Source organism: Procambarus clarkii, chromosome 47 (genome assembly GCF_040958095.1).
Source record: "Procambarus clarkii isolate CNS0578487 chromosome 47, FALCON_Pclarkii_2.0, whole genome shotgun sequence".
Classification (NCBI taxonomy): domain Eukaryota; kingdom Metazoa; phylum Arthropoda; class Malacostraca; order Decapoda; family Cambaridae; genus Procambarus; species Procambarus clarkii.
This window is the reverse complement of record NC_091196.1, coordinates 19,907,992-19,935,015: the sequence shown is the minus strand read 5'-3', so window position 1 is coordinate 19,935,015 and position 27,024 is coordinate 19,907,992. Positions and strand designations below refer to the sequence as shown.

The 27,024-nt window shown below is 38.8% G+C and overlaps 1 protein-coding gene across 4 annotated transcripts in view; it reads left to right on the top strand.

The window, feature by feature from the left end:
* The first annotated feature begins 4,660 nt into the window (after positions 1-4,660).
* The window catches only part of LOC123762953 (ral GTPase-activating protein subunit beta), a 68,619-nt gene continuing 46,255 nt past the window's right edge, over positions 4,661-27,024 (top strand). For 3 of the 4 annotated variants that reach the window (XM_069302052.1, XM_045749795.2, XM_045749794.2), the window contains exons 1-11: positions 4,661-4,929; positions 7,218-7,339; positions 7,868-8,008; positions 9,266-9,467; positions 9,651-9,815; positions 18,746-18,811; positions 19,615-19,723; positions 20,221-20,345; positions 23,463-23,549; positions 25,281-25,457; positions 25,830-25,919. In XM_069302052.1, coding sequence (XP_069158153.1) covers positions 7,265-7,339; positions 7,868-8,008; positions 9,266-9,467; positions 9,651-9,815; positions 18,746-18,811; positions 19,615-19,723; positions 20,221-20,345; positions 23,463-23,549; positions 25,281-25,457; positions 25,830-25,919 — 1,237 coding nt within the window. In that variant the 5' untranslated portion in view covers positions 4,661-4,929; positions 7,218-7,264. The remainder of the gene's footprint in view (positions 4,930-7,217; positions 7,340-7,867; positions 8,009-9,265; positions 9,468-9,650; positions 9,816-18,745; positions 18,812-19,614; positions 19,724-20,220; positions 20,346-23,462; positions 23,550-25,280; positions 25,458-25,829; positions 25,920-27,024) is intronic. The other variant, XM_045749797.2, reaches the window with a different exon arrangement.

The following is a 27,024-nucleotide window of genomic DNA, read 5'->3' as shown; positions in this document are numbered from 1 at the left end:
TACCACTGGCCATGGCTGAGTATGCTACCACTGGCCATGGCTGAGTATGCCACCACTGGCCATGGCTGAGTATGCCACCACTGGCCATGGCTGAGTATGCCAACACTGGCCATGACTGAGTATGCCACCACTGGCCATGGCTGAGTATGCCACCACTGGCCATGGCTGAGTATGCCACCACTGGCCATGGCTGAGTATGCCACCACTGGCCATGGCTGAGTATGCCACCACTGGCCATGGCTGAGTATGCCAACACTGGCCATGGCTGAGTATGCCACCACTGGCCATGGCTGAGTATGCCACCACTGGCCATGGCTGAGTATGCCACCACTGGCCATGGCTGAGTATGCTACCACTGGCCATGGCTGAGTATGCTACCACTGGCCATGGCTGAGTATGCCACCACTGGCCATGGCTGAGTATGCCACCACTGGCCATGGCTGAGTATGCCACCACTGGCCATGGCTGAGTATGCCACCACTGGCCATGGCTGAGTATGCTACCACTGGTCATGGCTGAGTATGCCACCACTGGCCATGGCTGAGTATGCCAACACTGGCCATGGCTGAGTATGCTACCACTGGCCATGGCTGAGTATGCTACCACTGGCCATGGCTGAGTATGCCACCACTGGCCATGGCTGAGTATGCCACCACTGGCCATGGCTGAGTATGCCACCACTGGCCATGGCTGAGTATGCTACCACTGGTCATGGCTGAGTATGCCACCACTGGCCATGGCTGAGTATGCCAACACTGGCCATGACTGAGTATGCCACCACTGGCCATGACTGAGTATGCCACCACTGGCCATGACTGAGTATGACAACACTGCCCTTGTGACACCACAATTGCAGTATATGTAACATCACATTCATCGTGTGTTTGTTTAACATAAAGTTTATGACAATATTTCTGTCCTTGGACTTTGCCTGCAGTATCATTCTAAGGCTAGTCTGGCAACATTTTATGGCTGGAGACCTGAGCTCATTTAGTTATTTCAGTAACTCGTTGGCTTCGTGCAGCGGGGTCGGATGAGAAGCTTACCTACTTTTAAACCTTTTATTTTCATTAAGCTTTGCTAGGCTTTGTTTAAGGAAGTGTGCTGGTTAAATAATTCAAAAACATTTGCCCTATTATTTTTACTACGTTCAATCATTTTCTCCCGTAATGCAAGCCCAACTACTTGGACTGGACGGTAGAGCAACGCATGCAGGTTGGTGTTCGATCCCCGACCGTCCAAGTGGTTGGGCAGCATTCCTTACTTCCGTCCCATCCGTCTTCATCCTTTTATATCCCTTCCAAGTGCTATACAGTCGTAATGGCTTAGCGCTTTCTACTGATAATTACCTTACCTTACCTTCCTTAGAGCAACAAACGAGGCTTGGACGAGTTCCAACGTTTGTGCTCTAAGGTTTTCGACCCTCTTATTTTTCTAGCTTCCGATTAATGTTGTTTCAGGGTGACATTAGCGGGTAATGTGCGTAGATGGTGGCTTTATATATAAAGATTTTTTTTTTGCAGGGATATTCCTGCGCGGGCCCCAAGCCTCTAGCTGGCCCACTAATTGTTGCTTGTTTCTGTTTTATTTGGGTGGAGTATGAGTATTTATGACTCGTATGGTCGCTTCAGTAAGATTTTGTCTCACGTGTTTAACAACTTCTGCTCTGTTGAATCCAAGTTGAAATCTTAATGAGTTTGTAACTCTGCACTGTTATATAATGTTCCAGTGGTCTGTCGGGAATTTCTCCACAGTGCTAACATTTCCTCTCATCTTCCGGAACCTGTAAGCCTATTTCCCATGCTCATGGGAATCCAAGCCTGATGCGATGCAAGTATATTTCTGTTGTTCTACTGCTCCCTTTCATCAAACTAAGTGGTTCGTAGTTGGTTGAATTCTTGTACCAACCCGCAGATCCTGATGTTGCAACTGCTGTGTTGTGGTCACTGTACATCTTTTGCATTGCTCTGTTTCTAATTACTTTCTTAATCTCTGATAGACTCTGTGGTATGTAAATGTCTACATTTCTTCTCTTAGTTGCAAGTTTTGCAGCTTCGTCTGCAATGTCATTTCCTATTATTCCCACATGACTTGGCACCCAGTTGATAAGTACCCGTTGGCCTTGTCGTTTGAGTGTTTGCATTAATGATATGACATTTGTGATCAGATGGATGTTATTACATGTGTTCTTGTTGCAAGGTTTCAATGGAGATGATCAACCCGCTCCTCTTCTTAATCTTGCAGGCCGTGCAAGAGTTATCAGGAGGCAGCGTTGGGCCAAACTGTGTCGACCTTAAGCACTGCTTTCTTCTCTTCCGTTTCTTAGATTCATAAACTAATCGTTGTTTTCGAAGTAGGAAGATCCGTATTACAGGCCGTGACGTCATTGCAAGTTCTCTTCAGTTTGGGTTTCCCAGATTCAGCTGTCGATGTGTTTATTCAGGTTGGCTGTGATGGTCCTCTTGAATCTTGTTATTTTTTGTTTGTTTGTTTGGTTGGTAGCCGGGCAAATATTTAGGGAGACGGGTTTTAGACATGCACGGAACATACACACGCACAGCAACAAGCCGGGCTGCATACATGCGATACAGGCACGCAGCCCCAAGCCGGGCTGTATACATGCACACAGCCCCAAGCCGGGCTGTATAAATGGAACGCGTGCAAGTATAATTAGCTTCAAATGTTGTCTAGCATAGAAGGTTATTGATGTAAATGAGAAAGAGAAGTGGGGCAAGTATACTGGTATATCACGGCCCTGTGTAATGCCAATGTTATTTGGTAGGGCGCTGCGGAGTTTCTCGTCACCTTCCTTTATGTTAACATTACCAGTAATAATGAGGGGAAGTTCCTTGGCCTATACATAGACAAAGGACTTAACTTCAGCACCCACATACATCACACAGTAAAAAAATATCTAAAAAACGGTCTGTATACTTTCTAAAAATCAGATATTATGTTTCCTACTCTGCTCTCCTCTCATTATGCTACGCACTAATCTAACCTTATCTAAAATACCGTATCTGCACATGGGATTCATCCACTGCAAATTACCTCAAGCCTATCATCACTCAGCAAAAATCTGCTATCAGAACTATAACAAACTCTGTGTTCAGACAGGACACAGCTCCTATATTTAGATCCATTAATATGCTAAATATAAACTCACTCCGTACATTCTCATGTGCGATCTCCATGTACAAAACAGTGTTCCTAAATGCTGATCTTGACCTAAAACTTTTTCTTGACAGATGTAATAGAACCCATGAGCACCACACCAGAAATAAATATATCTTTGATATCTCCAGAGTCAGACTAAATCTGTTCAAACACTCCATGCAAATAAAAGGTCCCAGTCTTTGGAACTCACTCCCTAATGAATTAACAAAATTTCCAACCCATGCCCTGTTCAAAAAGTACCTAATGTCATCCTCAGTTTCCTACCTTGTGCTTCAACCTCACACTGTATCTTGTACTACCCACTTCAGCAATATTAATACTTAAGACATATATCCTTACCAGTGTATTCACCGCTGTTAACTTACGTTGTAGTTATTTGTTGATATAAAAACCTTGGTACAATGTACCCTTTCATCTTACCTGATATGTTAGATTAAGGGCCTGCTTGAAACGCTATGTGTGTTAGTGGCTTTGCATGAATGTAAAAATTCCAATCTTATATAATCTCACCAACCCATTGCACCTTCTTGCAAATAAATTATTATTATTATTATTAATCATGCTCTGGGGGTTCATCACTTCCAGTGTTTCCAGGGGCGGCCCTGCCCTCACCCTGGTGGAGGCAGGACCACATCATTCCTCTGAAGCAGGGTTCAGCAGGGTAACACGTGGTGGCAGGCTCCCACTTTGGAGGTGGCGAAGACCTACAGGTGACTATTTCCTCAATCCTTGTGGCTGATCCTCCAGGCGAAGCGTACTGTTTGGGGTGGGGCAGTGTTCCTCGCTACATTTTCACATCTTATTCTGGCGCATGCCAGGCACGTACTCCCCACCTACCTTCTCTATTCTCGGTTTAGGGTCCGAGTAGTTTGTTCTCCGACTCACAGTCGAATTCCGGGTGGGACAGAAGCTGGGCGCTTTTCCTATCACCTAATTCACCGGTTCACCCTAGCATTATTATTGTTATTATTATTATTATTATTATTATTATTATTATTATTTATATATACAAGAGTTCTTTCATTCTTGTACAGCCACTAGCACGCATAGCGTTTCGGACTAGTCCTTATAATCCTATGTTCCTTGGAATACGACCCACTAAATCGTTTAACAACGAGATACCCGTTTTACTGTTGGGTAAACAGAGGCTACAGTCAAGGATTGATGCCCAGTAAATCCTCCCCGGCCAGGATACGAACCTAGAACAAAACGCTCGCGAAACGCCAGGAGAGTGTCTTACCACTATACCACGGAAACTGACAATTAAATTGAATAGGTAACCAGGAGTTAGTCAGCGTGTTGTTGGATTGCATCTTGGAGAAGGTAAGTAGTTTGCCCCTTCCCAGGATGTGGAATAAATAAATGCTCTGCCAGGCTTGTGTGGGTTCCTCGCCGCTAGGACGCGTCATCGCTGACCTTTCACGTATTCAAAATTCCCGCTTCACGCTTCCCGTTCTCCTCAACGTCCATAGCCTAGAGCAGGAATTGCGTTACGACGCCCTGCTTTTGACGTTTCATTTCCCACAGGTCACTTATAAACGTCTGTAGACCGCGCAGATCGAGCCCATAGGGCGCCCTGCTGGTTTATCGGGAGTCTTCACCTACACCTATATTGACTGGTCACAAACGGACCAGAGTGCTGTAGCTGCCCCTATCCCATTGCACCTAGTGGGAGTGTTGACCAACAACACCCAGCTGATGGAGGCGTCAACCAGCACTGATATTCCTGCCTCAGACACTTCTCTTGTGCAAGTACGACCTCAAAGTTAACCCATACTCTCTCTCTCTTTATGATTTAAAATAACATTGTATATCGAATGCATTATTCCTTGATTCTTTTGTGTGGTTGGCGATATTCATTGATACTTAGGTTGTTTACAAACAAGAATGGCAGGGAACAGCCCATTCTCAGGAGGTGGTGTTCGCAAGATGCAACTGTATGATGCAATCCTTGTGCATACACATGCTCATATCCTCACTAAACTGCATACACTCCCATAAACATTGAACATCCTCCCCTGTTTGATTGCCAGAGTGCCAGGGTCATGGACGGTTGCTAATATCCATGGCTATACTCAAACCTGAATCTAAATCCTTTTATATATATATATATATATATATATATATATATATATATATATATATATATATATATATATATATATATATATATATATATATATATATATATATATTATAAACAACAGAGGTCCCAAGACAGAGCCTTGAGGCACTCCACTTATAACATTTTCCCACTCTGACTTAACCCTATTTATACTAACTCTGTTTCCTTTGGTATAGCCATGCCCTAATCCATCGTAAAATAGCACCCCCAATACCATGAGTTTCTATCTTTTTAATCAGTCTTTCATGTGGCACTGTATCAAAAGTTTTGCTAAAGTCAAGGTCCACAACATCACAAACCTTACCACTATCAACTGCCTCAACTATGCTGGAATAAAAAGATAGCAAATTTGTTACACATGAACGGCCATTTGTAAAACCATGTTGTGACTCGTTTATTAATTTATGTTTTTCAAGATGAAAATGAATGGTATTTGCAATTATCGATTCCAGTAACTTTCCCACAATAGACGTTAGGCTAATTGGCCAATAGTTTGATGCAAGTGATCTATCTCCTTTCTTAAAAATTGGTACCACATTAGCAACCTTCCATGACTGGCACTCTGCCTGACTCTAATGATTTTTTAAATATGGTAGACAATGGATTGCAAAGCTCCTCTTTACATTCTTTAAGCACCCTGGTAAACACTTAATCTGGCCCTGGGGATTTGTTTGGTTTGAGTTTTACTATTTGTTTAATAATATCATCCTTAGTAACTGTTAGACTAGTCAACCTGTCCTCGTCCCCACCCACATAGACTTGTTCGGCTGAAGAATCTAAATATAAATGATTTAGATTCAGGTTTGAGTAGCAACATTTGCAAATTTGCCGATGATACAAAAATCGGTAGGGAAATTAACATGGAAGAAGACTCGCTATCACTTCAAGTTGATCTAAATAGGTTTTTGAAATGGTCAAAAGTTTGGCAGATGCAGTTGAATGCTGATAAATGTAAAGTTTTGAGGCTAGGTAATGATGATAGAATTACAAGATACGAGCTGGATAGTGTTGAGATTGCGAAGTCGGATTGCAAAAGGGATCAGGGAGTTATGATTAGTAAGAATTTAAAACCAAAGGATCGGTGCATGAATGTTCATAATAAATCAAATAGGACATTGGGATTTATTAATCAAAGCGCTAGTAACAAGATACCTGGTGTTGTTCTTCAGCTATATCTTACTCTGTTTAGGCCCCATTTAGATTATGCAGTTCAGTTTTGGTCGCTGTACTGTAGAATGGATATAAATTCACTTGAACGTGTCCAGTGTATGATGACAAAGTTAATTCCCCAAATTGGAAATCTTTCATATGAAGAAAGCTTAACAAAGCTTAAATTGCATTCACTGGAAAGGCGAAGAGTTAGGGGTGACATGATAGAGGTTTACAAGTGGATGAATGGCCATAACAAGGGATATCAATAGGGTGTTAAAAGTATCAACACACGATAGAACCTGAAACAATGGGTATAAATTGGATAAGTTTAGATTTAGGAAAGACTTGGGTAAATACTGGTTCGGTAACAGGGTGGTTGTTTTGTGGAACCAATTACCCCATACGGTGGTGGAGGTGGGGTCCCTTGATTGTTTCAAGCGTGGGTTGGACACGTATACGAGTGGGATTGGGTGGTTATAAATAGGAGCTGCCTCGTATGGATCAATAAGTCTTTTGCTGTTACCTTTGTTCTTATGTTTATCTCTGTGTCTAGTGAAGACTAGAGTTCATATCTAGTCTGGGAAGAAGCCATCTCTGTCTTATAGGAATCACCATCCAAAACATAGTCCACAAGAACTGAACAGCACATCCACCTTTCACAAGAGATGCTCAGTATTACTTATTATTTAAATAAAATTAAATTTAAATAAAATTATTTAAATAACAATTAAATTAATATTGTTTGCTAATTCTTTGACCACAGAATGAGATATATGACAAGTGCATGAAGGTGTAACTCAAGGATCAGAGATGTTCAGTGACTGGCCATCAGAACTAGTGCCTCAGCAAGGATGGGGTGATGAAGCTGCTATAAGTGCTTTTAAGGTAGGCTCGAAGTATTTATTAAATGTAAGATTATAAAGGTTGATTCAACCAATTATTCAGGAAATATAATACAGTACTTCATGTGTTTTTTTGAGTCATTATACTGTAATATCATCATATAAATGTATTAAAACTAATAAGTGTATTTGTTTAGCTACATAGTCTCCCCCAGCTTGGTGCCTTCTTTTGATAATTACTTGTACTGCTATGTGATATTGCACATACTTATAATATCTATTCATTACTGTACTGGGCTACATTTTTAATTAATTTGCCAAGTTGCCTGCTGAGCATAATGATTTATATTCCATAACTGCTCTGCAGTATTTTGTTTTCATTATACGATTCATGAGGGCATTATTTCACGATCTGGATTTTAGAAAAGCATCTGCATGCTTCTCTGCTTGCTTTCTCTCATGTAATTGCCCAAGTGTTAAAAAGCATTGCCTGCTGTATTAATATTGGCTTTGTTAGTTACTATTTTGTGCTTCTGTAAAACATGGTTTCATAATATTGTTTCCATTTCAGGATGCAATACCATGGACTGTTGGGCGAGACTTTGTGGCAGGCACTGCCAAACACCTTGCTGGAAGTCTAGGCCTTACCAAACCTGGACCTCCTATTAAAAGCAAGATTATACATGATAAACAGCTGCAAGTTTTAATGCCTGTGAGTAAACATATTTCTTCTATTATTGTTGCACAATTTCCATGAAGAAAGTTTCCAATATTGTACTATTGAAATACAGTATTTAATTTGGTATGTTTGCTTTATATTTTAGATAGAAAAATATATTAGTACAGTATATATCTTTGTAGTTTTGAATAGTTTTGCACTACTGTTTGCCTCTAATAGTAAATAATATTTACTAGGTTATATAATATGTTATTGTACTTTATTGCTAAATAAAAGGAACTGCCAAAAATTAACCATATAGGATTATTTATGAGTGTTGTAATTTTAAAATAAATTTTAGATACAGTATATGAATGGTACTGTATTTATTCTCCATCACGCTATAAATGATTCCCACTTGAAACTTACCCTCTTTGAGGTAATTGTCCTGCATGTAGTATCCTCATAGAAGGAAAGAGAGATCCTCACTTTAATGAGACAATCAAAATCCTCAGATTGGGCAAAATTGTAATTAATTTTGTTAATAAAGATGTTAATAATAAAGAAATGCCATTTGATATTTCACTACTATTTGCACCTGTACTATAGTGCAGTGTCATCTGTTCTGGTGTCTATTCTGAGATTTAGGCAACAGGCCAGGTATTGGAACAGGTTAGGTTTTTCAGTTAGGTTTTATCAGTGCCATGTTTTTCCCCAGAATGAGAGTCGCCAGTCATTTTACATGTAGGTCGTAAATAGTGTTGGGTGCACAAGTGCAAAGGGGGTGATGGAATGAGACCTAATTAGACCACCCTGCCCAGGATTCAAATCCAGATTCTTGTGCTTGTGAGGAGAGAGTACCAACTACTTCACTACATAGTGCATCAAATGTGGAGATAATTTCTTTTTTTTTTTTACTTTTTGGGGCAGTGTTTATTGAAATTTTATCCATTGGATATGTTGCACTTTATGATGTCAAAGTCTCAGTTGCATTGAGTCAATACTCTATCACATTTATTTACCTTTGAATTTGAGGAAATATCGAGACAGAACTTTTTATTTTGTTTATTTTTTTAAATACAAGTACAGTATAATTCTTTGCATATCTGAAAACTGTATTAAACATTGGTACAAACGACTTTCAAATGTGGTAACAAATACTGAGTTTACTGCCATGACAAAGTATATCCACTTGACAGCTAAATGAACTGCAGAGGTTCTAATCCTGGTTCTAATCCTGGTTTTATACATGTGTATAGTTATTTCATAAATTCAGCTGTAACTTAGTTATGGGTATTTTGATCTTTACAGGCTCTTGGGCATGGATTGAGCTTCCCACTCTCAGAGATAGACATCCTGCGAGACTGTGTGAGTGTCTATTGTGAATGGCTCTCGGCACTTCTACCAAACCCCAAGAGCAGTGTTCCTGGCCCAATTCTTAATGATCCAAATCACTATGCTAGAATAATAATTAATCATTTTTACTATCTCTTTGTTCCGAGAGGAGCACAAGGTAAGTGCTTAATATGCATATTGTATTGTTTTATTCAAGGTTGTAATATATCACTGTTTTATTGACTAGCATTTGTAAAATATGAATTGTAAGCATTTGTAAAATATGAATATGTTGGAATCAAAGGAATAGAGCATACACAATTCCAGTCTAAAAATAAAATGAAGAAATATGTAATTTCAGGACCGGATGTCATAAATCGGCAGGCGGTTTTGTGTCATCGAGTACTTCGTACATTGCAGAATATTGCACAAAATTCTCCCTGCCTTAGTGAAGACACATGGCAGACATTACTTTTGTTTCTGTTGCATATAAACTCTGCACTATTGTCTCCTCCAACCATCAAAGGTAGAGTTAGCACCAGTTCATTTCCTCTCTGTATTTGGTAATTTGCATTAATATAGGAATGTTGCAAATTTTATTTGGAACATGTTCACAAAATGTTACTGTAACTTGTCATCTCTGAAATATAGATATTTGATACAGAATATGTTTTAGAAAACTAGCTCTTATTGATTTAGCACCATTTTTTAATTCATGTCGGCTGCCTGTGGGTTAATATAACCAACTTGTTACAAACAGGTAACTGAATAAATTAATGTTTGAATTTTTTCATTATACAGTAATTATTATTTATATGCATACAATTATTATTTATATATTATTTGTGTACAGTATTTGAATATGCTATAACATATTATATTGTGCACTATAAAAAAAAATCCAGAAAATATTTTGTCACAGGGGCAATTATTTGTAAGGACTGTGTCTGGAACAATATAAAGCAGATTTTGGAGGTTGCAGCATACTGACCACGATTGTATTTTTTGCGCAAGTGCAGTTTGACCTCTCGTTATTCGAACATCTTCACTGGCTTTTCTTCTGATGTTCAGTATCTTTATTTTGGAGTTAAAGCCATGTTGTGCGGTAAGGATAATAAAGCAGAATTATTAAAAAAACATGACCATGACTGGGGAGGAAAAGGGGTAATGACAAAGGAGTATGTCATTGGTTCTAATGATGATTCTGATATGAAAGCAAATGAAACAGATCATGTATTTTGTGAATAAAATGGAGATCAGTCATGGAAAGAGAAGCAACCTAAAAATTTAAACCTTCTAAGCACGAGGATTTAGATTTATCTTTGTTTACCCGAGAGCTCCTAATGCTACTGGCCTCAATGAGTACAGGAAGCCGGTGGCTTGTCAAAGGTACCCCCCATTTGCCTTGATCTTTTCCAGCTGTAAATGATATAGATGATGCAGTTTACCAATTTATGCAGCACTGTAACATGAGGCTGGCTGTTAGTGGTGGAAAGTTAGCCAGTAGCTGATAGAATTGCATTAACCATGGGCACTGAGGCCTTCAAGGTCTTTTCTGAGTGAGCAGAAGTTTAAGAGACATCATGACATAGTAATATACTCTAAATGCATTTTGCTGCTGGTGGGTTATTGAAACCACACTGTTTCATAAAAGAGAAATTAATGTTTTGTGTTCTTTTCATGTATAATTACAATTTATTTGCATATAAAGTGATTATTTATACATTATTTGTAATGTATATCTGAATATGCTCTAACATATTATAACATCTACATCTATAAAAGGGAATACCTGTCTGGTGTGTTTGCTTGTGCGAGGCTGGAGGCAAGACGCTTTAGGCTAGCCTTATAAAAATTTACAGGATTAATTGTTATTCTGTCGGTGTGTGTAGGGGGAGATTGAGAGGATGTGTGGGTTCCGGATAGACCTGGGCACCACCAGGTACCCTATCTAGTTAGCTATAAGACGGGGTCCATAATGGTGTAATCCAGGTTCCTGAGGTTGCAAGAATCTGAAATCTAGTGTGTTCTCTAGCACAGACCATGAGACCATCTACTAAACATAGCTTAGTTGTAATCCAGGGTAAAGTATGCACAGACTCTGGATGTTAAGCACAGTACCAAGTACAGTATATATGTTTACTGCACATATATACATTACAGTATACATGTATTCTGTACAATTTATAATTTTCGCCATAAAAATTTATTTACATCGTATTGTTATTACAAAAATATTTTAATGAGTCCATCTTATGGTTTGATTGTGTAGGTTAAAACAACTTTTGGCATACAGTAGATGAAGTAGTTTTATCATAGTGGCTTCCTTGCATAGTAAATGATTTGATCACAGTGCTTCAATCACTTCTTAGTCATTATTACCTTTTAATGGCTGCATGTTTTATATGCTTTCTTCATTTTTCTGAGTTTGCTTTAAACTTTAAGCTGCAAGATTGGCAATAATATTTTTTTTTTTTAGGAAAGTCAGCTTAATGAGGATAGCAATATTGTGTATTATTCCTGAGAAGTGGACAGAATATAAGTAGGTCATGGCATTATGAAGAGGTACCTTTGTCATCACTAAATGGTTCTGAAGCTCAAATGAGCTACTTAAAATAATTACAATTTCCTTTAGCACGAATATAAGGATAATGGATAATGCTTAAAAATATTTTTTTGCGTAGCATTGCCTGCTTCAAAATCTGTTGTGGTGAAGTCGATTCACTTGTGTTGACTAGTTACTTCTTGAGACCTGGTATCTGCGCTAGGTTTCCATTACTTCATTGTTTGCTTGATGGCATAGTGCTCAGTTGTTTGTGTAGCCTTGAATATAGGGATTCAGGGATATGCAGAATCCCTGAATTCGGTCCCAATTCAGCTTTATTTTAGGATTTTTTTAGTAGCTTTGATAGATCGAAGACCTGGGGCTCTCAAGAGTTATCTTCTTTGTGACTGTGCCTTTTCAAACTTTGTCTCTGGCATATTCCTAGGTGCTGGGCTCACTGTCGTGTAGTTTTTTTTTTTTTTTTTTTTTTTTTTTTTTTTTATTGTTACTGTCTTTGATTGTACTAGGTTGAATGAATGCAAGTCAAGTAAATACCTCATCTGACCAGACTGCTACTTGATGGCTTTGTCCCTGGGTCTGTTGGTTTGTTTCCAATGATACAGGGTTTATGCCTGTATTCTGTGTCCACCAGTAAATACCCTATGGCATTCCCTGCTAGTTTTAAGCTTGATTCTGTTCTGTGCAGATGTGAATGGCACATTCACCAGAAAACACATTGTGAATCTCAATATGGTGAGTCCTTCAGTGTGTCCATGATCCTTGGAAGAATTATCTACATCTCTAGTTGTACTCACTGGGTCTGTGTGTAACCCAGAAACCCTAAAAGTGTACCCTGGTTTGTATTTGTTGACTTTGCTGCTGTATGCAATAGTACTTCTCTTGTGGACCAGGTAATGCATGCATAAATTCACCAGGGTACATCATCAAGGTTGGACTACCTTTCGCTGTAGTTGTGGACTGGCTCCTTGGGTATGATAACCTTTCTTCCCAGGTAATATCCTGTGTGGAGATTTTCAGGCCAGCCCGGAGGTTTGTTTGACTCTCTGGGGTGTGTATTCTGGGTCCCAATGTGATATCACCAGTCTCTGATTAGATGACTGGATTTCAGTTGAGCTCTATATGCTCCTGAAGTGTGCAACACAGCATGCTGGCTGTGTTGCTCGGTTCCTTGGGTGCACATTCCTGTTTTCTCGGGTGCATAATAGTTTGACATTTTCCATTTCTCAGGGCTAGTGTCCATGGTCTCTAGGTATTGCCTTGGATTGCTGGGTGTATTAATTAGTTTAACAGATGCATTACCATGGTCCACAGATGTATGTACTAGTCCATGGATGAATGCCTTGGGTTCACTGGTGAGAGTCCCCAGTCCTTGGTTTTGTGACATTTGTTTCATAGGCATGAACTGTGGGTCCATGGGCAAGGGCCTTAGGTCCACAGAGGGGCTATCACTATCATGCTCTAGAGCACAGGGGAGAGATGCATTTTATTTACAATTTATGCGGAAAATATTAGAGGGACTGGTTCCAAATCTGCACACAAAAATAACTCCTTATGAAACTAGGAGGCATGGCTGGAAGTGGAAAAATCCCTGTTAAACACCAGAGGTACATTAAGGTATGCTAAGAGACAATTCTGTCAACATTGAAACCAAGATTTTCCAACACTTCTAAATACAAGGAGCATAAATGGCCAACCTCTGATAGTTTTCCAAAGAAAACTTGATAAACACCCCCAAAAGATACCTGATCAACCGGGCTTTGATTAATCCATCAGGCTGTAAGCAGCAGTTTCTAACAGCCGGGTTGACCAAACCACCAATCAGGAGGCCTGGTTAGAGTCTGGGCCATGGGGACATTGATTCTCAGGACCAGATAGATAGATACTGATATGTAATTTTTTCAGCGACTATTTTTCTATTCCTTGTTGAGGTTATATACAATATCCACTATGTTTTTCAGCATCAAATAACACCAAGTACCAAACAAAATCGCCACAAACAAGTGAGAAGGTGCATGTGGTGACACATGGGAATTCTGTAGGGGTTCTAATAAGTTTGGCTTAGTCACCATTTGAATGTCAACTTCCACCTGTTCGTGTGGTGTATGATATGAGCATATTCTAGCATAAAAATAATATTTTTAGAGACCGTTTATGAGTCAATGCCATACCCTATATTGCATCATCAGATTGTGACTTGTGTGAAGTTAGGCACTATAATTTTTCTTTTACTGAGCTTTAATGGGTTGAAATTTAGCTTGGGATCATTGTCCTCTTTTCTTATACTGGAACTCAGTAGTTAGAAGTTTTCATTTAAATTTTGTTTTCTAGCTGCTCAGTCTATTATGCTTTGCAATGTAATCCAAGTTCTATATTTCTGTGATGACATTCTTAATTGATATAGAGAAACATGCTAAGGTATAGCTATGCTACTAATTAATGCAATATTTGTTTGTCTATTTAAGTATATATGTTAGTGTTTGAAGCTTAACCATTTAGCCTAATATTATCCTGATGCCATAGTTAATCAAGTTATCTGCAAAGAAATGAAAAATGAGAACTGGGAGCTGATCTTGTGTGACAGTCACTAGCCATGCACAGTGCACTTTTTTTAGACTCCCTGGCATATGTGTTATCAGATCCTTGGCTAAACACTGATGGTTTTTGGCATCCATTCCTCCTCACTTGTTCAAACCATTTACTATTCTGTTTGCAAAAGAAAGCTTTCTAATATTTTGTTAGCACTTTTGTTTCCTTAGCTTGAATCTATGAGCTCTTGTTCTGGAAGTTGCAGATTTCAAGAAGTCTTCTTTGTTAATTTTGTCGTTTTTCTATTACTACTTTGTATGTAGTTATCATATCACCTCTTTTTCTTGTCTTCTATCTCTGACATATTTAATGGTGCTAGCCTCTCTTCGTAGCTCTTGTTTTTCAATTCTGGACACCATTTTGTATCATGCCTTTGTACCTTTTCCACTTCATTGATGATACTCTTGAGATCTGGGCACCATTCAACTGCTGCATAGTCCAATTTTGGTCTCACAAAAGTCATGAACAGTTTCCTTAGTATTTCACCATTCATGTACAGAATTTAAAAGTGATTTTAAAGTTGGAAAGTGTAGCACTTGCTCCTCGCACAGTGTCCTTTGTAAGTTCTGGTGACAGTCTACTATCTAGAACTTCCCCTAGATCTTTCTATTTTTGACTTGTTTCATTCCTTTCCACATAATTTGTAGATTGTGTGTGGTCTATTTTCTCCTATTCCACATGTGCAGCTGGTAAGGTGTAAGACACATTAGGAATTTGTAGAGTGCAGGAAGTAACTTAGAAATTGACAAGTGATGAACAAGGTGGGTTAGGTGGTGGTAGAGGTTGCATAGATTAGATATTTGCTGTGGGACAGCTAGTGGAGAAGGCATACAGGAAAGATTGCAAGGGCCTCGTGGCTGAGTGGACAGCACTTGGGGGTCGTAGTCTTAATGGCCCGGGTTCAATTCCCAGCGGCGGCGGAAACAAATGGGCAATTTCTTTCTTCCTGATGTACCTGTTCACCTAGTTGGTAAAAGGTACCTGGGAGTTAGACAGCTGTGTGTGTGTGTGTGTGTGTGTGTGTGTGTGTGTGTGTGTGTGTGTGTGTGTGTGTGTGTGTGTGTGTGTGTGTGTGTGTGTGTGTGTGTGTGCGTAAGAGAAATATGTGGTAGACATAATAGAGGAAAAATAAATTGGTTAGAAAGGGGGGGTCCAAGAGCTAATAGCTCGATTCTGCAGATACAAATAGTAACTACTGTACAAATAGTAAATACACGCACACACACTAAATATCATAAATGGATCCAGTACCTGGCTCAAGGCCTGAATACCAACATAACATAATTAAAAGCTGTGAAAATGGACAATGTGAGGAGCATCTACGGTATTAAGAGAAAATATAGAGTATGGAATAAAACTGTCATGGTATCCTCAGATACTGTAGTTTAGTTCATGTGTTGCTTTTTAGTTATAGTATGCCTAATTTATTCCTTGTCCAAGGGTAACTTTGGTTTATCATGGTCATATGATTTATATTTAATGAGTTATTAATATGCATTGCTATGGAATTCCCTTTTGTAATTTAGTAGCCTTTCTTGTATATGTTTCTACAATATCTCTTCCTCCATTGTGCTATGTTCAGACAATATTAATCGTGCAAATCAGTGAGGTGGTGAGTACTTTTCAGCCCCATGAAATTTGGATATGGGGCAGTTGTGGTTATTAGGAAATATCTTGAATCTCATCCATTACTATATACCTTCTAATTTCGAGGTCTATCAGGTTGCATCTTTTGTAATTCTAGGTATCAAGTCTAAGGAACTGAATCTGTAAAGAGTCAAAAATATAAATTTATCTTTGACTTAATTATTGCCAGTTCTGTTCAGTACAAAATGTGCTTTACTTCAGGATACTAATCGTCTACTGCCATTACTAAAGTTACCTGGAAATTTGAATAAAGCGTTGAGGTTTTTACAACAGTTGGTTACTCGTGCCTTCATTTCTTAATATTCATACATACTGAGTAGTAACATTCGTTCTCTTCATTCCCTGCTATTTAATTTCTTCACAATGATTCTCTTATCTCTATTTCACATTAATATGACAAGTCTCTTACCATGTTAGGAAACCTTTGTCAACCAATATGTCAGGTCATTTTGTTTGCTAATATATTTGTCACATACAAAGTAAATAGTTTTGAATTCTTAAAATATCTTTCTTTTCATGCATAAGAAGAGCTAGTTATGATTGGAATATTTTCACACTTACACCTTCTTTTTGTCTTTACCTTTGTTAACTGAGGCACTTGTGCTGTTCGGAGTCTTGAATGGAGTATGATGGTTTGCTATGCATGCCAGGGACTGTTGCACTTGCATAGCTGCTACTTCTGTTTTTTTTTCATCTGGGAGAGCCTCTTCAGTTGCTCTTCAATGCAACAACCTGACTGAACCTTGGGGAACACCACAGGCTTTGTGACACGCAAGGACCTACTACAGACCGGGAAAAGAATCTGTCACTCAGAGGCAAAGGAAAGCCTGGGGATCAGATCATCACAGTACCAAGATAATTCCATCAGAAAGCAAACAAGACTCCAAAACAAGCAACTACTTAGATAAATTTTTAACCCTGACAAATACAAAGTAACTAATCATTATTGCAGCAAAATCACTTTCTAGATACATTCACTTGCCAAGTAGGCTTTAGGCTGCCGAGTAGGCAGCCTACTCGGCCAACCAGCCGGCTTATTCATGAGTCTTGTGTTGCTACTGGATGATGTGTCACTCGGTGGGGCCTGCAATCATATTTCAGCTTTCAGACAAGTGTTGATAGTTCACTCCCTGGTAGCCAGCTTGCAGTGCCTCTGCCACATCAGGATTATCTTCCCTGCAGGATTTGAGATACCTCCTTTAAAGGTTTCTTGCCCTATGTTGTGCTTAGTATTTTACCCCTTTGTGAGGCCTGTTAATGTAGTTATATTGAAGTTATCTTGAGATGATTTCGGGGCTTTAGTGTCCCCGCGGCCCGGTCCTCGACCAGGCCTCCACCCCCAGGGAGCAGCCTGTGATGGCTGACTAACACCCAGGTACCTATTTTACTGCTAGGTAACAGGGGGCATAGGGTGAAAGAAACTCTGCCCATTGTTTCTCACCGGCGCCCGGGATCAAACCCGGGACCACAGGATCACAAGTCCAGCGTGCTGTCCGCTCGGTCAACCGGCTCCCTCCCGGTCGAGTGGTAGTTTCAAGCAATTTACTAGTGTGCTATTTGCATCTTGCCCACTCATGGAGCTATTTTATCTGATGCTTTAGTTGTGGGTGCATGTGGGTAGTTTGACGAACTGAATAACTTTGGGCAACTTGTGCCTCCCTTCACAGAGTAGCTGTAAGGTTGGGGGTTGGTGTCTGTTTCACAGAGTGCTCTATGCACCTGGTGTGTCTGCTGCTCTATTAATTGTTAAATGGATATTGGAACCTCTGGGCCTCTGATAAGTACTCTTGGTATCTGTCGCTTCCTCCTTTTGAGATTGGAAGTCTATGTGCTCTTGTTCTTGGGCTGTCTTTTCCGTGTTTTTTTTTTTCGAGTTGACTTTTTTCAGATTGGTTGGCTTCCTCTTCTGAGGCTCTGTGGTGAGATAACATTGGGAAGCTACCGAGAGGGGCCCTCCCAGAAATAGTTGAATATAATAAGTCCTCTTTCTGGTAAGCTACTTAGTAGGTCCCTGCCCTGTTCTCTCCTTTCATGTAGAGGTAGGCAGGTTGTCTTCTAGTACCACTTGTGAATGAGCTGGCTGACTGGCCAGGGCCTGGATTGCTTGGGCATTCATCCAGTGGTGAACAAGTGTATCGAGTGGTGATTTCACCACAGTAATGATTGTTTGCATTATCATCAGGGTTACACATTTTTATAAGCAGTTAGTTGTTTTGGAGCACTTTACTTCATGGTGTTTTCATGGTATTGTGGGTGTCTGATCCCCAGGCTCCTTTTCACCTCTTTGAGAAGTGCAGATTCTGGTCCCTCTTAAGTCACAGAGCCTGCTGTGTTTTCCAGTTCTTGACCATTATCAGATTGTAGTATTGGGGAACTATTGAGTGGCTCCACCATAAATAGGTGTTTCATTAATGCACATTTCAAAGCTTAATTATTTTCTGAAAAGTTTACTTATGACCTTAGATTATATTTACATATTTTCCTTAATGATTGCAAACATGTTTCTCTTCAGTGTTATAATTTTGTTGGATGATGAGCATCTGAGCTGCATGATCATTTACCTTCTTATAGCCTTTTAAGCATATCGGTGCATCTAGTTGTGCGATTGTGTGTGTGAGTGTTTGTGTGCTGCCTAATATAAACTTGTTCCACTCTAGTTCCAGATGAGAGTGAGGGTGCACCCAGTTCCACTCTAAGTCTAAACTTTACTGGAGATGTGCCTGGTATTTATGTACTCATGTTGTGTGTTGCTTGGTGCTTGTTTTCTATCCTGGCTTCTCTTGAGATGCTCTCTTGTATCATACACTATCTGCAGTTGGTATGGGATATATAAGGTATAGGTGTTAATCCTCTGTGCTGTGCTGGATATGGTTGTAAGTTTTTATTTTGAGGTTATTATCCCATGTGTTTTGAAGGATCATGTTCTATTCATCTGTTTCTGCTATATCACTTTCTGGCTTGCGTCTCTACTCTTAATTATTTTCCACTAAACAAGAAACATGGGCTCTTTAAGTATGGTTTATTTTATTCTGTTAATCTTTTCCCCTGCTATGCCTGGATGAAGTTGTTAAAGGTAAGAATTAAAGCTTATTTAAATTATTTTATTGTATGTTCACGACATGCTGAAATGTACATTGTTGTGGTGGGTATTATTTTACTCTTATGGAGTCTTGCATTACTTTTTGAAGTATTGTACAGTATAGTATTTGATTTAATGCTGTTGTTTTTTATTTATATTAGAAAGCCAGATGTAATTGAAATTAGAGCTTATTAATAATTAATACAATTCCTAATTATTTTGTTTAAGTCAAAATTTCATAAATGATTATTTTAGTTCTTGTGCAGGAAATGTTTTTTTTAATGGTTTGCTATTTAATTTGTAACTTTATTTGCCTCATAATAATCTGAAAATGCCAGATTTCTTAATCTGGGCTTCTTATGTTTTAACTGATTCTTTTAAACAAAACAAAAAAACCTCAAATAACTTTCAATAAGTGACACTGCACTTACAATATACGTGTTACAGAGGATGCCGGAGAACAGTTGTGTGAACGTGTGTTAAGTGTTCTGTTTGAGACCTGGCTTCTGGCCTGTGCTCGCTGCTTCCCTCCGCCACCTCTCTGGAATGCATTGAGGTAAGTGTCCAACTGTTAATGGGATTTTGTGTAATACTGTACAGTAATAAACAATTAAAAAGTGTTTTTTTATTGTTTAACAGCATATGTTGTTGTTTGTAACTGTGTGATATATACAGGCATTATGTATCCACTTCTCTAAGAGTTTTCCAAATCAGTATCAAGAAAAAGAGAGCGGGAGAGAGAGACAAGAGAAGGTAAAAAAGATGGAAGACAATGTAAGAAATGTGGAAGATAGAGAAAGTGGGAAGAAGGATAAGGGGAGGGAGATAAAGAAGAGAGAATGGGAAAAAGAAAAGGGGAAGAATGGATTAGACGAAAAGGGAAAATTGAGAGAGGGGTAGAGGGAAGGGAAAGGAAGAGGCAGTGGTGGGCAAGTAGGTGATAGGTACTGTACATAGGTGCAGTGTATTACATGGATATGCGACATGGGTACAGTATGCCCATGTTAATGCTCATCATTAATACAGTGCTGTAATGCTACACTACAATTTCAGGGAAAGTTGTCAACGATGGCGTCACCGTGTTGGGCTCATTGACCAGTGGAACAGAATAAACTTCGCATTGACGCGTAAACTTATTGGTTTTATGTATGGACCCACCTTCCCTGAAATTATGATATGTAAGTCTGACACCTTGAAATTCTGTTGTAATATTCACTTACTTTTGAGAGTTTTATTAAGGTACAGTGTAGAGGTACGCTGTACTATAATGATAGTGACATATGAAGTGAAAGGAAAAAGATTACTTAAAGTTGATTCAAATCTTTGAGCAAATGACAGTTGCCATTTAAGTTTAAAACCATGTGAAATATATTAACACTAATAATATTATAATGTACAAATAATTTGTATTTACTTATTTGCTGGAAATTTTTAGAAGGCATTAACATATTTGTACTGCACATGACAACTGCGAGTAGCGTGGTGCTTCTAGTCGTATGAATTGGTAAGGTGCTACTGATTGATAATTGCTAGTATGGGGTGATGCTTTCCAAGCTACGTCTGCTTGGAGTGAGATCTAGCTCTCGAACCCTGCCTTATAGTGATTGTGCATGGTGAATTTATACATCTCTAATGTTCCATTAATCTGTCGAACTTGATCCTGAAGCTGTCAATGGAAGTTGCTTCCATCAATTTTGCATTAAATTTGTTCCACTTGTTTACCATCCTCACTGCTTACAAGTGTTTCTTGCACCTATCTGGCTTTTTGTTGTTCCTAAATCCTCCTTGTGGCCAAACATTCTGTTGTCCCTTTCCTGTAAAATCTGACTACCCATTTTGTCCCTTCCTCTCAGTCTGGTCCTTTGAGTGCTCTTAGGTGAAGTTCTTTTGGGCTGTTTCCATAGCTTCTCTCTCTTATCTCTGATATTAGTCTTGTACTACATCTTTGAGCTTTCTCAATTTTGTGTTTCACAGTGTTGGTTCCTTGTTAATGCTCAATATTCCATGACTGATTTAATTTACATTCAGTATAGTACTGAATTTTGAAGATTTCTGATTTATCCATATGACTACAGTGTTCGATTCTTGCCGCACGATAGAAATTATGCCTTTCCACTCTCGGCACAGCTATGTGATGTAACCTATTGGCAATGGGCTTACCTATTAGTAATTTTATATAGATGGGTGAGGATATTTAGCATGTAAAAGGATGTTCTAATTGGAAATTAATTAACAGTTTTTGCCATCACAAAATATTGTACTTACTATATTTCACTTTGCCACTTTAAGGCTTTTATAATTAATAATAGAATTTTCTTATTTTTATAAATGATAAGGTAGGTTCTTTAATAATTTCTTGAATGGAGTTGTAATTGTTTGTAGCGTATTGTTTACCAGAAAATGGTACTAACATTTTTCTTAACACTTTCGCGCTCTCCGCAAAGGTCACTCAGCCAACCGAATGTGCGCGCTGCGTTTTTATCGCTTAAGCGTAAAAACAAAAATGTGTATACTCTTTTTACTCTTCTGACCTTAGTTCTCATGCTACGTATTTCATTTTGGTACCAACGTGTTCGTAATAAAATTCTCTAGAAGAACATCAGTAAAAAAAGTCACGAAACGTATAGGGATACCAGCACCAAATAAATAACTACGAAGATGACTCGCCGTGAGCGCCCATCAGCAACAAAATGTTTTTACTCTTGGGATTGTAATCACCTCCACACTTGTTCTACAGCGTTAATTTTGGTATCAATGGACTCACAATGAAATTCCCAACACGGTGATATGAATATAAGCGTAGAATAATGATGCGGCCCGCCCGCAAGAGTGTGGGAAGTGGTGAAATTGTTACCCGGTATCGGTGACGGGACGACGCACGGCGCTTTGAAAGTTTATACTTATTTCACTCTCATGACATTAATTTTCTATGTACGTCATTCATTTTTGTGTCAATGTGTTCGCAATAGAATGTTCTATGTGCCCATAGGTAAAAAATATCAACAAAGCGTAAGTTAGAATAGCGCCAAATATAAAACAACGCTGGAACATATCAGTGAGGGTCAAACACACACGAAATGTTTTTACTTTTGTTATGTTTGTCAAGTTTATACTTGTTGCACACAGTTATTTTTGGTTGTATATTGATCGGAATAAAATTCCCTAAACAGACATATGCATATAATACATGATATGGGGGAAGCATTACCAGTATAAACGGCTAAAGTCACCCACCTGCAACCCGTTTGGGACAAAATACCATTTGATCGAAGTTATCCACACCTTTCATGAACTTATTGTACCATGCAGCCTAGTGGTGAGAAAGAGAGCCTCATAGCGCGCAGTTTGAAACAAACCCAAAGTAAATCGGATAAAAATTGAATTTTATACAAATATTTTAAAAGAGGACTCAACTTTATGTCCACTATGCATTAGCGTTAGACGAAACGGGACGCGCCGATGCGTCCAGATAGCGCGAAAGTGTTAAATTCCAAAAGAAGTAATTTTAATAAAATTTCAAATATTTAATTTGTATTACTAAATATGAAAGAACACCTTTACTCTGTTTACTAATGAAAGGAAAATCATTTCAAAGTTTAGGTATTATAATTAAAGACTTAAGGTTTTTTGTAAATATATGGAGTTTGAGCTACTCCACATGGATGCTCCCGTAGGCAAGATCACTGAGCATTCTGGTGGACAAGGCTACGAGTCAGGGCAGATAGACATTCTTCCCTGATGCTGCAGGAGTCGTTTTGGAGTCCCAAATTTTGGTATGGCACTCATGATTACAAGACACACATTGGGGCTTGTACATTATTTATCCGCTATTGATTTTTTTTGTTAAGGATGATTTTTGCATCCTCATTCCAGCCTTTTTCTTATCTATAACACCTTGGTCTTGCACACACCAGAGTTGTATATTAATATGCCTTATACCAATCTGTTTAATAAACATTTACGGAGAATGACTGATCGCTCGTCGTTTTTTCCCCTTTTCCCCACTTTCGTGTGGTGGGGAGGTATCAGCACATGAAAAAATGGAGGGAACGATAGTGAAAGGAGGTTATATGCATTACAAAGTAGCACTCTCCCATTTATTATATCATCCACATTATAACATCAGGGCTAACTAATTGGCACCTTTTCAGCCATTATCCACAGTTAGAACCCACTTTTTCATAGCAGGTGTACAATGCTTCTTGTGAGTTGTCATATACGATACAAACAAACTTCTTCACTTCCTCCTTATAATCCTCAGCCACCCAGTAAGTTTAATTTGTGAATCTTTTCAGCTGCTGAAGATGACCTTAATATTATTCCTACAAACATGAGCAGAGACTGCATTGCACAAGTCTGGTACCGTATTTTACATATCATAGGTGAGTCTCCTTTGGATTTATGTGCATAGTTATTCATTACTTCATTAGCATCTTTTTCTGGGCACGTGTATATTTTTGCACCAAGTGATGTTAAGCACTGGTTATTTATCCATTCATCCTCCTGTTTGAGCCAAATATTTGGCTTTCCTTCATATTGTGAGATATTATTGCTAACAAAAAATACTGGACAGATGAAGTTTAATCTTGGGGCCAATAGAATAAAGTTCATGGTAATAATTATTGCAAATAAAAAATTGGTGTATGCTCTTTAACTTTAATTACACATGATGCATTAATTAGAAAACTTGACAATGTTGCCAGGATACCACTACAGTAGGAAGGATGGAGCTGTACTTTTATAAGAAAAAGAAAAATCTATATAAGTTTTATAAGAAAAATCAAGGTTACATTTAGTTAAAATGGTTTCCACTCCGCTAACCCCTCTCTCTTGTTGCTTTTATTGATGTAGTCCAAATTGCTAGGTCATATTTCCACAAGTATATCAGCATGTGCCTCGGCAAACAAGCAGATAACATTTTTGGAGGGTAGGGGTCATATTTGCTCTTGTGAAAATATTGTACATTAAAATGTAATATAAAATACAAATTTAATTTGAAATGGGAGAAGTAAAGCATTTTAGTTTAGAATGGCCCCTATCTAAGTGGGCCCTCAGTTGGAACCCCTACCCAAAGGTGAAGTCCTCCCAGGATAAACAAATCCAAAAGGGCCGTGACGAGGATTCGAACCTGCGTCCGAGAGCATCCCAGACGCTGCCTTACCCAGGATCCTCCCAGAATACTTCTCTCACTCACACACAGGGCTCCCTATCATTTTGATAAACTACATGACTGAAAGGAATATACCAAACAGGTTTGGGTATGTTGAATGAAAGGATGATGGTTGACTAGTAAAAATAATGTATACGGGTGAACTTGAGGGTAGGAAGTTGATGCGAGGACGTTGTGATTGTGTGAAAGAAGTGGTAGGGAGTGAAGAATGCATAGGGTAAGGATCGTGACTGGGTGGAAATGATTTGAATAAAGACTGTGTGTTTATTTGAACTGTAACATTCTGTATATGATAATTCATTAGAAATACTGTACAACTGGTTGTATGTAGTAGTAGTGTGGTGTTGTGGATGACTGTGCTGAAGTGTGGTGTTGTGGATGACTATGCTTGAGTGTGAATGATATAATGAATTATACTTTTCTTTTTAATACCTATAGCTTTCACTATACCTGATATTTACTTTCTTCAACACACATACACACACACACACACACACATACACACACACACATACACACACACACACACACACACACACAGATGCCGAAGAAATATAAGAAAATTCACCTTCGCAAATAGAGTGGTAGACGGTTGGAACAAGTTAAGTGAGAAGGTGGTGGAGGCCAAGACCGTCAGTAGTTTCAAAGCGTTATATGACAAAGAGTGCTGGGAAGACGGGACACCACGAGCGTAGCTCTCATCCTGTAACTACACTTAGGTAATTACACACTTAGGTAATTACACACACACACACACACACACACACACACACACACATATGAACGTGATGGGGGCTTATGATAATGAAGGATTAGTGAATATTTCTTGACATTTAAAATTCTGTACATCTGATAATCTTGTTGAGATTGTCAGAAGTTAATGATTTGAAATTATGTTGAAAGCTTGAGAACAGTACGACTCCTAAATTTTTCTTTGTCTCAGGAAACCCAGTGGATCTGAGTCGGCATACTGTCATCAGCAAAACACCAGCTTTCCTCAAGTATGCTATCTCATCGGCCCTGGTGATTGAGCCCAGCCAGCATCCTTGTCTCCAGATGTTGCCTTCTATATTCCTCTCTGCAATGAAAGGAGTATCAGGATTAGTGGATGCCTTCTTAGGTAATGTATATAGATATATTGTATGTTTTCATATTGGATTTCCCCTTAGTTTTGTCAAAAATTGTTTTTCCGCTGTAGAGGAATATGATAATTTGTTTTACTATTGTTAGGGTCATACAACCTGTTGCAGGTGAAGATTCAGTGATTTTCCAAATATTGGCTTATTGCAGTACAGTATATTGCATTGCATTATAAACTGCTTTGCGATTTTATGTATTGAAGATATTCAAAAGCTGTGTTGTTTTGGCACTCAATTTATATGTATTGTAATGTATACTAAGTTATATACATTTTTCTGTGTAGGAAAAAAGATATTGCAAGGTGTAAAAAAAAATTGACATAATTATTTATACTGTGATGTATCTGTTGTAGGTGTTCCCAACACATCACTAGATACTCTCAATCAAAAAGGTCGGCAAATCTCCCCATCATCTTCATTTTCTTTGTCTTCAGAGAGTAAAGGTAAGAGGGTTTTAATGGTACTCAGTCTATAATGGTGCTAATTTTATTTTTCTCTTTTTAAAGTTTCACTTAAAAACTAGAATTCAAGTTACTGTAACTGATATACTATAAAAAAAAACCTGCGTTGATTGTTGGGTGGGTGTGTGTACTGGTGGGTATCTCAGTAGCTGCCTGAGCATCGCACTGGTATTCCTGTCAAACCCTCAGTACCACACCAGGTTCCAATGATTCATGAAAACTGTGCAGAGAACAAAACACTAAAAGATCAAATGCTAGGCCATTTGCAGAGGCCAACACCACAGAAAACAGAAAAAAGAAGATTGGAACTGCCCTGAACAAGGCAAAAATCCATTGGAGAGCAGTCTCCAATGGATTGCCCTCCATTGCACAGACAGGTGTGGGAAGTTGATGAGATGAAGGCTTAGTGGTTTTGAATTTTGTCTGGTGATTCAGTTGTTAAAGGCATTCCACGAGTGTTTTGTATTTGTGATCTTTTTTTTTCCCCGTTGGGAGGGAAAGCATTTCTTCAGTATGGATTGATCTTTGACTCCTACTTGCTGGTATTTGCTCATGATTTCAAACACAGCAGTATCTGAAGGTCATTTAACACAAAAAGGCCTTCAGGTGAAGTCGAGAGAGCACCAGCCCTGGGTGGCTGGTGTTGACATCTGGTTGAGGTGGGAAAGTTAGCAAGATGATGTTATGGTTGTTTAGAGTTTTGCTTGAAAATTTGCCAGTGTATATGCTTTGATTAACCACTAAGTGCACCCAGAAAGTTTTAATTTTTTTTTATTATGCTCGGTGCTCTATTTCTGTTCAGGTGGCGGCTCTTGCACATTGTACTGAAGCTTTTAAAGGGTTTTGAGAGCACACACAACAATCTGAGTATTCCCTTCTGGTGCTGAACCTAATTCTGCCATGTGTAGTTTTGTTATCCTGACTCTTGATAAATTGTTAGGTACAATGGTACCTTCGTTTACGATTCTAATCCGTTCACAGAGACGCATCGCAAACCAAAAAAATCGTAAACCCAAACAAATTTTTTCATAAGAAATAATGTAAATTGAATTAATCCGTTTCCCACACCTTAAAATATTAACTTAAA